General features: G+C 50.3%; 1 protein-coding gene across 19 annotated transcripts in view; it reads right to left on the bottom strand.

The window, feature by feature from the left end:
- Nucleotides 1–14,420, bottom strand: part of PPIP5K1 (diphosphoinositol pentakisphosphate kinase 1) — a 222,927-nt gene that overhangs the window by 140,955 nt on the left and 67,552 nt on the right. For all 19 annotated transcript variants that reach the window (XR_004372082.2, XM_032768637.2, XM_032768645.2 and 16 more), the window contains 4 exons: nt 14,228–14,335; nt 10,752–10,868; nt 9,988–10,152; nt 88–178 (listed from right to left, as the gene is read on the bottom strand). Coding sequence is in view for 18 of the 19 variants with exons in the window: in XM_032768637.2 (XP_032624528.1) it covers nt 88–178; nt 9,988–10,152; nt 10,752–10,868; nt 14,228–14,335 (481 nt within the window). In the remaining variant the exon portion in view is untranslated. The remainder of the gene's footprint in view (nt 1–87; nt 179–9,987; nt 10,153–10,751; nt 10,869–14,227; nt 14,336–14,420) is intronic.

Raw genomic sequence — 14,420 nt, 5'->3', positions numbered from 1 at the left:
CTTGAGCCAGATGTACATGTGGAGGGATGGACAGACGCACACAGAGAGAGAGAGGTACAGATGGACAGGCCGAGTACAGGCTCGTACCTAGGCCACTTTGCTTCATTTCGGTAGATTGTCTGGAGTAGGAGGAGAAGAGGCGATACCCTCCAGTTTTGGAAGAGGACTCGGACAGCACCTGTAGAAACAAGGGGAATGCTGACTGCACCATTAAGGATTCCTGGCTGCTCTACCCACCACCGTCAAAGCACTTCACAAATGTTAGTAAGAGGTGGAGAGGATTGTGTCTCGTTTTAACAACTGAGGGGAAGGGACAATTGCACAGGCACAAAGAGCCAATCTGTGTTCGATTCTCACTGGCAGTCACAGGGAGTTGTTAAGCGTTGACCTGCCTTTTGCACCTTTAGAAATCTCCCCCCTAAGGAACTTGGCACAAAGCTGAGAATAAACTCCCATGTTCCAGCTCTGATCACCAGAGGATTTCTCCTCTAGGGCACACACAACCCATGTCAGCACCACCAAGTGCTGTTGTTTCCACATAAGAACAGCCATACTGGGGCCAGACCAAGGGTCCATCCAGCCCAGTATTGTGCCTCTGACAGTGGCCGTGGTAGCAGATGGCAGAACAAAACAGGGCAATTTCAAGTGATCCGTCCCCTGTCATCCAGTCCCTGCTTCTGGCAGTTGGAGCTTTAGGAACACTCGGAGTATGAGGTCATGTCCCTGACCATCTTGGCTTATAGTCACTGATGGACCTATCTTCCATGACCTTCTCTAATTCTTTCTTGAACCCAGTTTAAAAAAAAAAAAAATTATAGTTTTGGCCTTCACAATATCTCCTGGCAACGAATTCCACAGATCAACTGTGTGTTGTGTGAAGAAGTAATTCATTTTGTTTACTCTGCTGCCTATTAAGAACCTGAGTTCACCAGATGAAATTGCATTATGAGAAGGGGTAAATAACTCTTCCCAATTCACTTTCTCTGCACCATTCATGATTTAATAGAGCTCTATCATATTCCCCCACCCTTAGTCATCTCTTTTCTAAACTGAACAGTCCCAGTTATTTTTTTAAATCTTTCCTCACATGGAAGCTGTTCCATACTCAATCATTTTTGTTGCTCTTCTCTGTATCTTTTCTGTTTCTAACATATATTTTCGGAGATGGGGCAATCAGAACTGCAGGCAGCATTCAAGATGTGGGCATACCATGAATTTATACAGTGCCACTATGATATTTTCTCTTTAATTATCTCTCTCTTTCCTAATGGTGCCGAATGTTGTTAGCTTTTTTGACTGCCACTGCACAGTGAACAGATGTTTTCAGATAAAGTATCCACGACTCCAAGATCTCTTTCTTGAGTGGTACCAGCTATTTTAGACCCCACTGTTTTGTATGTGTAGTTGATTACATTTTCCAATGTGCATTACTTTGCATTTACCAACATTGAATTTCATCTGCCATTTTCTTGCCCAGTCATCCAGTTTAGGGAGATCCCTTTACAAATCTTCATAATCAGCTTTGGACTTAACTATCTTGAGTAATTTTCTATCACCTGCAAATATTGCCACTCACTGCTCCTCTCCTTTTCTAGATAATTTATGACTATGTTGAGCAGCACTGGTTCCACCACAGACCCTTGGGGGACTCTGCTATTTACCTCTCTCCATTGTGAAAACTGACCATTTATCCCTACCTTTTGTTTCCTATCTTTTAACCAGTTACTTATCCATGAGAAGACCTTTCCTCTTATCCCGTGACTGCTTACTTTGCCTAAGAGCCTTTGGTGAGGGACCTTGTCAAGACTTCCTGAAAGTCCAAATACACGAGATCCATTGAATCACCCTAGGATCATCCCCAGACCATGGTTAATTTATTGTGCGCCAATCACCAAAAAGGCACCTGGGATTTCATGGCTGACAATAATAAGGAAGGCCCAAGACAGTCAAAGATCCCTCAGCCCAAAACATCCCTTCCCTAGCCTCCAAGAAAACAGCTAGAATTAAGGCAAGTGAATAGTCCCAGAAAGGAGGACACACTAGTGCTGAAAGCAGCTTGAAGGGGATTTGGATACCTGTGAGTCCCCACCACTGAGATAGCCCATCCAGACTGAGCCTGAGGACAGCGAGTAAGGCCAGCCCAGCTCAGTTCAGTTGCCCTGGCAGGACAGTGGATAGACAGTCCTACAAGTATATCGGCCCTATTGCAGATTAAGAACTTCTTAATAAACCTCCACGGCACAATGCAAATCACAGATGGCAGGCACCACCCCTTCCCATGAGCCTACAGGAGGCAGATAGGCCATATGGCACCTTCCAGTTTAACTTCATGAGATAAGTGCAGAGTCCTGCACTTAGGATGGAAGAATCCCATGCACTGCTACAGAATAGGAACCGAATGGCTAGGCAGTAGTTCTGCAGAAAAGGACCTAGGGGTTACAGTGGACAAAAATCATCATTTTGGGCTGTATAAGTAGGGGCATTGCCAGCAGATCGAGGTAACGTGATCATTCCCCTCTGTTTGACATTGGCAAGGCCTCATCTGGATACTGTGTCCAGTTTTGGGCCCCACACTACAAGAAGGATGTGGAAAAATTGGAAAAAGAGTCCAGCGAAAGGCAACAAAAATAATTAGGAGGCTGGAGCACATGACCTATGAAGAAAAGCTGAGGGAACTGGGATTATTTAGTCTGCAGAAGAGAAGAACGAGGAAGGATTTGATAGTTGCTTTCAACTACCTGAAAGGGAGTTCCAAAGAGGATGGGGATCTAGACTGTTCTCAGTAGTAGCAGATGACAGAAAAGATGGTTACTCACCTTTGTAACTGTTGTTCTTTGAGATGTGTTGCTCATATCCATTCCAGTTATGTGTGCGTGCCACGTGCACGTTCATCGGAAGATTTTTACCCTAGCAACACTCGGTGGGTCGGCTGGGCGCCCCCTGGAGTGGCGCCGCTATGGCACCGAGTATATAACCCTGCCGACCCATCAGCCCTTCAGTTCCTTCTTGCTGGCTACTCCAACAGAGGGGAAGGAGGGCAGGTTTGGAATGGATATGAGCAACACATCTCGAAGAACAACAGTTACAAAGGTGAGTAACCGTCTTTTCTTCTTCGAGTGCTTGCTCATATCCATTCCAGTTAGGTGATTCCCAAGCCTCGCTTATCTAGGAGCGGTGGGTCAGAGTGATGATACTGCAGAATGCAGAACCGCTGAGCCCGAAGGCTGCACTCATTATCTGGATGTTCAATCAAGAGCATAATGGGTAAGCAAAGATCTGCACTGAAGTACTAATGTAGCTGCTCGATAGAATCTCCTGGATAGTACTTACGAGCTAAGAAGGTGGCGACGAGGCTGAGCCCGGTAGAATGTGCCTGGAGAAATATGAACTAGATCATAGCAAGTACGGAGTGCACACCGTTACCTCCAGGACGAAAGTCCTTGAAGAAAGATGGGTAGGCTTTCATCCATTCTCGCACTGCAACAAAGCAGTTGGGGGACGTTTTGCGGAAGAGAGCCTTTATCCGTCAATATAAAAGGACAAGCCCTACGGACGTCGAGGGAGGTAACTGCGCTCCACGAACGGGATGCATTGTGTTTAGAAAAGAGACCAGGTAGAATGTGTCTTGATTGAGATGGGAAGTGCCGAAACTATTTTGGGGGAGGAACGCTGGATGTGAAAGCAACTCACACTTGTCTTTGTGGAACACCGTATATGGGATCCACCATCAAGCCCAAAGCTCAGAGACTCTTCTAGCCAATGTGATGGCTACAAGGAGGCTGTTTTCCATGACAGATATTAGGAGGAGCAGGTTTGCCAATGGTCTCGAATGGAGGAGATGTAAGCCTCATCAGGCCCAAGGCTTGAGGTCCCAGGAAAGGGGAGGTACTAGGGCGGCGCTATCTAGTAGACGCTCAGACCCTTGAGGAACCTCGAAACCATAGGGGTGGGATTGTAGACCAGACGTGACTACCTTCTCCTGGCGTGGTGTGAAAGTAGAGAATAGCCCCAAGTGCCACTCGCAATGAAAAGTAGGTGAACACCTTGTCTGTTTAATGATACCAGAGGTAGTCCAGTATATGGGATGGAGACCTCCAGTGGGTGCCGGCATTCAGTGTTTGACAACCAGCAGAAAATCGACTTCCATTTGGCCAGTATGAGAGCCAAGTGAAGGTTTTCTGCTTACCCAGGAGTACTTCTTGCAACTGGAGGCAGGCAACGTAACTCCGATGTGGTAATCCAGCAGGACCACACTGTGAGATGAAGGGATTGCAGGGTCTGGGGGTGGGTGAAAAGCTTTGTCGTTGTCCCTGAGTTATAAGATCTTGATTGGAAGAGGCAGGGAGATTGGGTCGCTTTTTGAGAGGGTCCCCAGCAATTGTTGGGTGTTACCCAAAGTGTTGTCGGGGTTTTCGCAGGGGCGACCAAAAAACGGATCAGGTGAGCGGGACCTGTGTCCTTCCGCGAGCTTTTAGGAGAACCTTGTGCACCAGTGGGAAGGGTGGAAAGGTGTAAAGCAGCTGGCTCTTCCATGGGATTAGGAAGGCGTCCAATATCGAGCCCGGGGCGAGACCTTGGAAGGAGCAGAACCTCTGGCATTTCCTGTTCTCGCGAGAAGCGAAGAGGTCTATGTGGGGAAAGCCCCACTTCCGGAAAACAGAATGTATAATGTCCGGACGAATTGACCACTCGTGAGACAGAAAAGATCTGCTGAGTTGATCTGCCAGAGTGTTCTGAACCCCTGGAAGAAAAGACGTCACAAGATCTATTGAGTGGGAATTTTGCATAGCCCACAGTTGGATCACCTCCTGACAAAGGGGGGAGGATCGAGTCCCTCCCTGCTTGTTTATGTAGTGCATCGCCGTTGTGTTGTCCATAAGCACTGAAACACAATGACTCTGCAGATGTTGCTGGAACGCCTGGCACGCCAGGCGGACTGCTCTCAGCTCTCGGACGTTTATGTGCAGCGCCAGCTCTCGAGATGACCAGAGACCTTGCATGTGAAGATGGCGTAGGTGAGCCCCCCAGCCGAGAGATGACGTGTCCGTCGTTAGAGACACTGAGGGCTGCATCGGATGGAACGGCAGTCCTGCACACACCAGGGAGGGTGTTAGCCACCAGTCAAGGGAGTGCAGAATGCTCTGAGGAATGGTGACCTCCATGTCTATGGCATCTCTGCCTGGGCAGTAAACTGAGGGGAGCCAGGTTTGAAGGGGATGCAGGCATAGTTTGGCGTGCTTGGTTACAAAGGTGCATGCGGCCATGTGACCGAGAAGGCTGAGACAGTTGCGAGCCGAGGTCGTCGGAAAGCCTTGGAGGCTTTTTATAATTGAAACTATTGCCTGAAAGTGGGGTAATGGTAAGCAGCCTCTTGCGAGTTTGGAGTCTAGAACGGCCCCAATAAACTATTCTTTGTGTGGGCACTAGAGTAGATTTTTCTAGATTGATCATCAGGCCTAATCAGCTGAATAAGTCCTTGACGATGCCCACGTGCCTGGTGACTTGGGCTTTGGAAGTCCCTCGAATAAGCCAGTTGTCTAGGTAAGGAAAGACATGTATTCGACGACGACGGAGGGAGGCGGCCACTACAGCCATACACTTCGTGAACATGCGAGGGGCTGTAAAGAGGCCAAACGGAAGGAATGCAAATTGAAAATGTTGGCGGTTCACCATAAACCGTAGGTGGTGTGTGGAGGGTAAATGGCGATGTGGAAATATGCGTCCTTCATGTCTCGAGCAGCATACCAGTCTCCGGGATCCAGGGATGGGATGATGGTCCCCAGGGATACCATGCGGAACTTCAACTTTTTCATGAACATGTAGAGTCCTCGCAGGTCCAGGATAGGCCGGAGGCCTCCTTTTGCCTTGGAGATTAGGAAGTGTCGGGAATAAAAACCCTTGCCCCTTAATTCCTCCGGTACCTCCTCTATAGCTCCGATCAAGAGGAGCATTCGAACCTCTTGCCAGAGGAATTGCTCGTGAGAGGGGTCCCTGAAGAGGGACAGGGAAGGCGGGTGGGAGGGAGGGGGCGAAATGAATTGGAGGTGGCATCCAAATTCTACCGTGCGTAGGACCCAACGATCCGAGATTAATTGGGTCTACGCAGGGAGGAAGGAGGAAAGGCGGCTTCAAAACTGAAAAGGATCCTGGGGAAGGACTGGTACTCTGCTCTCGGGCGCACCTTCAAAAGTTCGGTTTGGGGCCCGTTGTTGGTTTGGCGGGACCGTTATTGTGGCCCCCTTGGGGTCCAGACTACCATCTGTGGTTACCACAACCGTGCCTTCTGCCAAAGTCTTGTCATGGCCTGGATGGGGGGTAAGGGCGCTGAGGCTGGCTACGGAAGGACCTTCGCTGGGTCTGTGGGGTATGCATCCCGAGGGAACGCATAATCACCCGATTGTCCTTGAGACTCTGCAGCCTAGGGTCCGTTTTCTGAGAGAAGAGGCTCTGGCCTTCAAATGGCAGGTCTTGGATGGTGTGCTGCAGTTCAGGAGGTAGGCCTGACACTTGCAGCCACGATATTTATCTCATCGTGATTCCGGAGGCCACAGTTCTGGCTGCCGAATCGGCAGCATTGAGTGAGGCCTGGAGGGAGGTCCGTGCAACTTTCCTTCCTTCCTCCAGAAGGGCCTGGAATTCCTGGCGGGAGCCCTGCGGGACCAGTTCAGTGAACTTGCCCACCGCCTGCCAGGTATTATATCTGCTAAGCAGGGCCTGTTGGTTCACCACTCTGAGTTGGAGGCCCCCCGCAGAGTAGACTTTACGTCCCAACAGGTCCATACATCTAGCCTCCCTTGATTTTGGGGCGGGGGCTTGCTGGCCATGGCATTCCCGCTCATTCAAGGATTAGACCACCAGAGAGCATGGGGGAGGGTGGGTATATAAGTACTCATACCCCTTGGAGGGCACCATGTACTTTCGTTCCACCCCTCTGGCCGTGGGAGGGATAGACGCCGGGGATTGCCAGATGGTGTCCGCTTTGGCTTGAATGGAGCGGATGAACAGTAAAGCCACACGAGTTGGCGCATCTGCGGACAGGATGTCTATCACAGGGTCTTCAACCTCCGAGACTTCCTCTACCTGTAGACTGATATTTAAGGCGACTCGCCTCAGAAGGTCCTGGTGGGCTCGGAGGTCAATAGGGGGTGGGCCTGAAGAGGATGTCCCGGCTACCGCCTCATCTGGGGAAGAGGAAGATGACAGACCAGGGACGAGTGGCTCATGTATGGACTTGTGGTCAGGAGGTACGTCAGGGTCTGGGAGGACCTGAGGGTCTGGTGCCAAAGGAGATCCGCCTGTACGCACTGGAGGGGGGCGGCTAACAGTGGCCTCCGGTGTGCGATGTTCCGACGGGGCGGAGCGTGATGGTACCGTGGGTTCACCTTGGGCCTGGTGATATGCCCAAGGCGTCCGAAAGGACCACTGTTGAGGACCTTGGTCTGGACCTGGAGCCTCATGTAGAACTTGGCTGTGTACGTCTGAATCCCTGTAGGAGGCACTATCGGCGTGCGATGAGACAGACGCATGCTGCGATGGCCATGGAGGAGCGGAGACCGCTTGGGGAGGAGCCCTGCATCCAGCGAACTGTTCTCCGTGCCGCACCGGAGATTGGTACCGGGTTCCGTACCGGTACCGGGAGTAGGACCAGGACCTGCGACTGGTGCAGTGCCGGGAGATCGACCAGGATCTTGAAGCTCTATGATGAGAGCGGCTGCGGCGGGAACAGTGCCGGGGGCTGGATTGGCAGCTGGAGCATCGGGCCGGCGAGCGGGATCTCGAGTGATGCCACGAGTACGACTGGTACCGAGAAGGAGATTGGTACCGGGACTGCGAGCAGCGTCGGGAACGAGATCGGTGCCGAGATCGAGAACGCTGGCGGGACCTCGATCTTGAGTGATGCCTCTCGGCAGTGCCCATCGAGGACGGTCTTACCATGGCAGGCTTGCCTGTTGACTGAATAACCCGCACCGGTGGTGCCGGGGGTTGAGGCAGGGTGGACTCTGTTAATGCAATCAGTTCCCTCACCGTAGAGAATGTCTCTGGAGTGGTGGGAACGATAAGCTCTACCGAGGCATGCGCTGGGGAGCTGTCAGGCACTAGACTCGACGGCCCTTGCGAGGCCAGAATCAATGGTGCTGAGATTGTTGGTGCTGCAGCAGCTACTGGTGCCGGGTGGCTTGACTTAGGCTGCTGCTCAGACTGCTGTGCAGATAGTGAAGCCGCAGAAGCTTTCAGCTTCTTGGCTCGCGAGGAGAGGGAGCGGTGCCGGGCAGGTTTCTGGGCCGGTGCCGATTGGTGCCAAGATGCCTTCGTGGTGCTGGCGCACTCCGATGTCGACGAGGCACTTCTCCCCGGTGCGGACTGACCGGCACCTGGTGCCGAAGGTGGAGGAGTGAGGGCTGCCTCCATTAGGAGCTGCTTGAGGCGAAAATCCCACTCCTTTTTTGTCCGTGGCTTGAAGGATTTGCAGATCTGGCACTTGTCTGCAAAGTGGGATTCCCCCAAGCACTTGAGACAGGAGTCGTGAGAGTCTCCTGTGGGCATCGGCCTGCAGCAAGCCAAGCACGGTTTGAAACCCGGTGAGCCAGGCATGGGCCTGCGCACCGGGGGAGGGAAAGGGCTTATCCCCAACCCTCTGAACTATATACACTAACTACGTTTACAAAAAGGTATTAAAAGTATTAACTAGAACTACAGAGAATAAACTATATACACAATAAGTATTAGAACGTGTGAATAGCTAGGGAGGTGGAGATCAGCTAAGCCGCGCTCCACTGTTCCATTGACCGACACGGGCAGTAACAAGGAACTGAGGAGTGGATGGGTCGGCAGGGGTATATACTCGGTGCCATAGTGGCGCCACACCAGGGGGCGCCCAGCCGACCCACCGAGTGTTGCTAGAGTAAAAAATCTTCCGACGAACGTGCACGCGGCACGCGCACACCTAATTGGAATCGATATGAGCAAGCACTCGAAGAAGAACAAAGAGTAATGGTCTCAAGTTGCAGTGGGGGAGGTTTAGGCTGGATATTAGGAAAAGCTTTAAATGGGTTACCTAGGGAGGTGGTGAAATCTCCTTCCTTAGAGGTTTTTAAGGCCTGGCTTGAGAAAGCCCTGGCAGGGATGATTTAGTTGGAGATTGGTCCTGCTTTGAGCAGGGGGTTGGACTAGATACCTCCTGAGGTCCCTTCCAACAATGATATTCTATGATACTCCCTCCTTCACCCCAAGCTCCCTCCTGCACTCCAACCCCTAGCCCTGAGCCCCCTTCCGGAGTTAGCACCCCAAACCCTTCCCTGCCTACTCCGGCTCCACACTGCTCCCAGAAGGGGCCAAGGGGTCCCTAGGAGGTGCGGGGAGCACATGGCTCCGTGCGCTGCCTCTCTCTGCAAGCACCGCCCCCGCAGCTCTCCCGGCCAATGGGAGGTGCGGGGGCAGTGCCTGAAGGCAGGAGCAGTGCACGGAGGGAGACCCAAGGCTGCAGGGCTGTGCTGGCTGCTTCTGGGAGCAGCGTGTGGTCAGGGTAGACAGGGAGTCTGCCTTAGCGGCAGCCACACTGTGCCACCAGAGATCGCAATCAACTGGGAGATCCTCTAGGATCGACCACTCGATCGTGATCAACCGGTTGGTGACCACAGCCCTAACTCCTTTCATGGCAGTAATTCAGACCCTGGTACACTGTTAAAAGTGGAGTCCCAGAAAATGCAGCTTTTCTGCAATGATAAAACTGAGATGCCCAGTCTGGGCAAGAGGACTAGATCAGAGCAACTGAAACTATGGAGGGAGGGATAGCTCAGTGGTTTGAGCATTGGTCTGCTAAACCCAGGGTTATGAGCCCAATCCTTGAGGGGGCCACTTAGGGATCTGGGGCAAAAATCAGTACTTGGTCCTGCTGGTAGGGGGCTGGACTCAATGACCTTTCAAGGTCCCTTCCCATTCTAGGAGATAGGTATATCTCCTATTATTATTTTATACCCGCCCCATTACCTCCATGGACCCAGTTTTCCGGTTGCGGATCAAGGGCGATCTCCGCTGAATGCAGATTGGCTCAGAGAGTTGGGGTGACCTTTCTTGTGCTTGGTCTGTCTCATCAATGCTCTTCACTTTGGAGAGATCCTCCATGCTGCCCTGGTTTGGCTTCTTATCATCATTCTGCATGAAGGAAATACTGGTAGCATCACTAACACAACTAGCAATGCAGGCCCAGGTGGGATTTATTGAAAGGAAAAACAGGCCCAGCAGAATTCCAGTCAGACACCTGTAAACACACTTTGTTTTGTACATCTCCCCACACCCAGCCCTGAAACCTGAGACAGACACACAGTACCCAGCCAGCCAGGAAACTCAATCCCGCAAATGATCCTCAGCTGCCATATAAGCTACTGCAAGAGCAGGCCTGAGACATGGCCACTGCTGGCCGATGGAAGCACTGCAGCACGCAGTGGAGCTGCTAGGCATGTGCTTATCAGAGTGTGACTAAGGATTCTGGGTCAGACTGCACCTGGCCCTGCTGTGAGCACACCAGAGCCTGCTCCGTCAGTATCACAAGGGCTCTTCTGAGCACACTTGGGTCCCAGCCCCTTTTCTAAGGATGGGGGAGAGGTGGGCCTGTGGCTTCACCTCTTTCATTAGCACGCTGCTTTTCCCTCAGGAGCAGTGCAGTTGGTGTGCTCCACACTATCTCCCACAAGGCCTGTGCCTCAGTGACACAGGCAGGCCCTTCAAACAGGGCACAATGACTGCAGACTCACTTCTGCTGATGCAGGCCGAAAGCCAAACCCTGTAGGGGCACTTCCATCTTCCTCACATCCTTTCACACCTGGGCTGAAATGCAGCTCCACGTGAAAACGCTCCTCTGAAGATGGGTCCTGAGAACACAAAAATCAGCCACACCTTCAGCTGTGATACTGGCCCTCAGCCGTTTCTCCTCCATGCCAAAACAACACACACCCCAAGCACATCGCTTACGTGGAAATGCAGAAGCAATGAGACAAGCACAGACATGCTAACTTGGGCTTTATGTCTCACCCAGCAGCACAGAGCTCAGTATTATGTTTATCACAGTAGCTTCCGGAGTACCCAGTCAATACTGGGCTATGCAAACATACTCAGAGATGCTGTACCTGCCCTCCCTTCAAAACTGATCACACACTGGGGAGGGTGTGTCTTACACCTTCCTTGACTTTGGCTTTATAGATTATGACTTCCAGGACAACACAGGCCAGGGAATGTCACCCAGGATGCCTCCTGGTTGGGCTCCAGCAGATCTTTGAGAAAGACACACGCAGTCATGATTTCACACACACACTCTCTCTCTCTCTGAAGGAGAATCCACCATATCCCTGGGCAAGTTGTTCCCAGGGTTCGTTACCCTGACTGTTAAAACTTCCCACCTCATACTCTAGTTTAGATTTGTCTACTTTCAGCTCTTTTTTTCAAATCATGAACAGAGATATTTATTGAATACTTCTGTCTTTTCTGCATCATTATTGGCAATTTTATCATCTCTATCTAGTGCAGACTTGCACCATTGCTAGGATTTTTTTCCTGGATATTTAAAAAAAGTCTGTTATTGTCCTCTTAACTCTACTATAGATTTTTGGCATTGATTCCTTTGGCATCCCGTATCAATTGTCTGCATTTCATGACTAAAAACATAAGAACTTCAGAATGGCCATACTGGGTCAGACTAAAGATCTATCTAGCCCAGTATCCTGTCTTCTGACAGTGGCCAATATCAGGTGCCCCAGAGGGAATGAACAGAACAGGAAATCATCAAGTGATCCATCCCATCACCCATTCCCAGCTTCTGGCAGATAGAGGCTAGGGACATCATCCTTGCCCATCCTGGCTAATAGCCATTGATGGACCCATCCTCCATGAACTTAGCTAGTTCTTTTTTTTTTAAACACTGTTATAGTCTTTGCCTTCACAACATCCTTTGGCAAAAAGAGTTCCACAGGTTGACTGTGCATTGTGTGAAAAAAATGCTTCTTTTTGTTTTAAATCTGCTGCCTATTAATTTAATTTGGTGACCATTAGTTCTTGTATTATGAGAAGGAGCAAATAACACTTCTATTTGCTTTCTCCACATCATTCATGATTTTATATACCTCTATAATACCCACCCATAACTTTCTCTTTTCCAAGCTGAATAGTCCCAGTCTTATTAATCTCTCCTCATATGGAAGCCATTCCATACCCCCAATCATTTTTGTTGTCCTTTTCCAATTCCAATATTCTTTTTTGAGAAGGGGTAATGTAACAGGGTGGTTATCCTCTTCTGCCCTGCGGGGCTTGAAACAGCCCAGGAGAGGGCTGGGGCTGGGGCAAGAAGCCTGGGCTGATTGGGGAAAGTAGGCTCAGCTGTGGCACGCCCCAGTTGGGCCTCAGCAGGCTCTATATAAGAGGCTGGGAGCCAGGAGCTCAACAGTCTCTCTCTGTGTTCAGGGAGCGAAGGGCCTGGCTGCAGGAAGGTTAACTAGGTATCTGGAGTGGAGCAGGGCTGGGGAAAGGCTAAGAGAGCTGGGGAATTCTGGCCTAGGAAAGCCCCAGGCTGCAGACCTGATAAGGCCTATTAGGGGAAGCCCACAGGTAGTCAGAGACAGCAGGTCCATACTCCTTTGCCTGTGATGAGTGGTTTATACTGCAGTCTGCCCCAGTGAATGGGGGCTAGATGAAGACTGGGCAGTAGCCAAGACTGAGGTGAAGTGGGGATAGTGGGTAGGGGATCCCCTGGCAGAGGCAGACCCAGAATTGTGGGGGTACTGCCAGGGGGCAGCACCCAGTTAAAGGGGCACTAGGGTCCTGGGAGGGACATGGGGGGCCAGTTGTGGTGGTGAGACACAGGCCTGAAGAGGGCCTCCAGAGGCTGGATGCTCATTCCTGAAGACAACCAGCAGGCAGTGCTGCAGGGGTGAGTCCTGTGTCACTACAAATGACCACATCTTTATGCAATATTCAAGATGTGGGCGTGCCATGGATTTATATAGTGGCAACATGTCTTATCTATCCCTTTCTTAATGACTGCTAATTTAATAGATTTTTAGTGCCAGAAGGGACCATTATGATCACCTATCTGACCTTCTGCATAATGCAAGCCATAGAATTTCATCCAGTGATTCCTGCCTCAAACCACCAGTTAAGTCATTGTTATCAACCTCCTCATTTTTCCATTTGTGCATGCAATTCTATAGTACTCTCTTCTCTTCCCTTTTTAATCAGGATAGGTTTTTCTGTCTGGGAAATTTTGATTGGGGGGGGGAGGCATCTACTAAAATTTTAAACAACTTCCAATTATCATTCAAAGTGCCAAGTAAATATTATTGGTTAGGACAATATTTTGTTTACAGATAACAAATGTAATTAGGTCGTGTTCACTTACACCTAGGCAACCACTACTGTTTAGCTCAGTGATTAATTTATCTCAACAAGTTAACACAATATTAGCCACAAATGCCATAGTTGGGCTATTCTCCTCTAGGAGGCTCAGCCCCTAGATTCCAATAACTAGAGGGCCACAGTCACTCCCCCTAAATCAAGGGTGGGTTAATGAGTGGTAGCTGCCACAATGAGTCAGAAGGGCTCAGTTAACCTTTCCCTACAGAGTTCCAACATTTATAACACAGGGGGTCAGCAGAAGAACACAGACAACCTATTACAACAGGACTGACTTCAAGTGCTCTGCCCCAACCGCTTACAGATGATACGGTCTCTTCTAACAATACACTGGGAGAAGAGGGGAGTATTCTCTCTCTCTCACCAGTGGTCAAAGACTAACACTAATAAAAGGCTGTTATGTCTGGCCTCCAGCACCTCTGGGATGATCCCAGCCAAAGGGAGCTGATAGCAGAGGTGTCTGATCATAGATTCAACTAGTCATAGATTAACCCTGTGACTGGAAGGGGCTGCTCAGCAGCAGGCTATTTTTAAATACCAATTTGAAATTCCCTTAACTAAGTGAAGGATTCTGGTCTATAGATTCTTGGCCAAACAGGAACTCTTGGCTCCAGAAACTTGTGTTTTGGGAGACTCTTCAGCCCGGAAGACTTCCCATCTCACATTTCAGAAAGAAAATGTGTAATCAGTTTTGGGCCCTCACTGCCTGGTATGACAGGAGGCCCGCCAGTGCCGTGTCACATGGGCAAAGACAGGGAGTGCTGGATCCTGGTGGCCACTGTCTCACATCACAGGAGGAAAGCTTTTACTCTAGTTCTAGATCCCTTACCTTGTTGTTGTCCTCGTAGAGCATGATAACAATCTGGGTCATGTAGTTCAGTTCTGAGATAGCACTCAAATAGTCCATGGCTCTCTTCCACTGCTGGTCCTTGGACTCCTGATACATACACACAAACAGTAGCATGGGATAAAGCAATGGCAGACAACTTGCAGCACTAAGTGAAATGGGTCTGAGAGGATTT

This window comes from Chelonoidis abingdonii, chromosome 9, assembly GCF_003597395.2.
Source record: "Chelonoidis abingdonii isolate Lonesome George chromosome 9, CheloAbing_2.0, whole genome shotgun sequence".
Taxonomy (NCBI): Eukaryota; Metazoa; Chordata; order Testudines; family Testudinidae; genus Chelonoidis; species Chelonoidis abingdonii.
The sequence above is the reverse complement of the archived record's forward strand: the minus strand, read 5'-3'. Positions and strand labels throughout refer to the sequence as shown.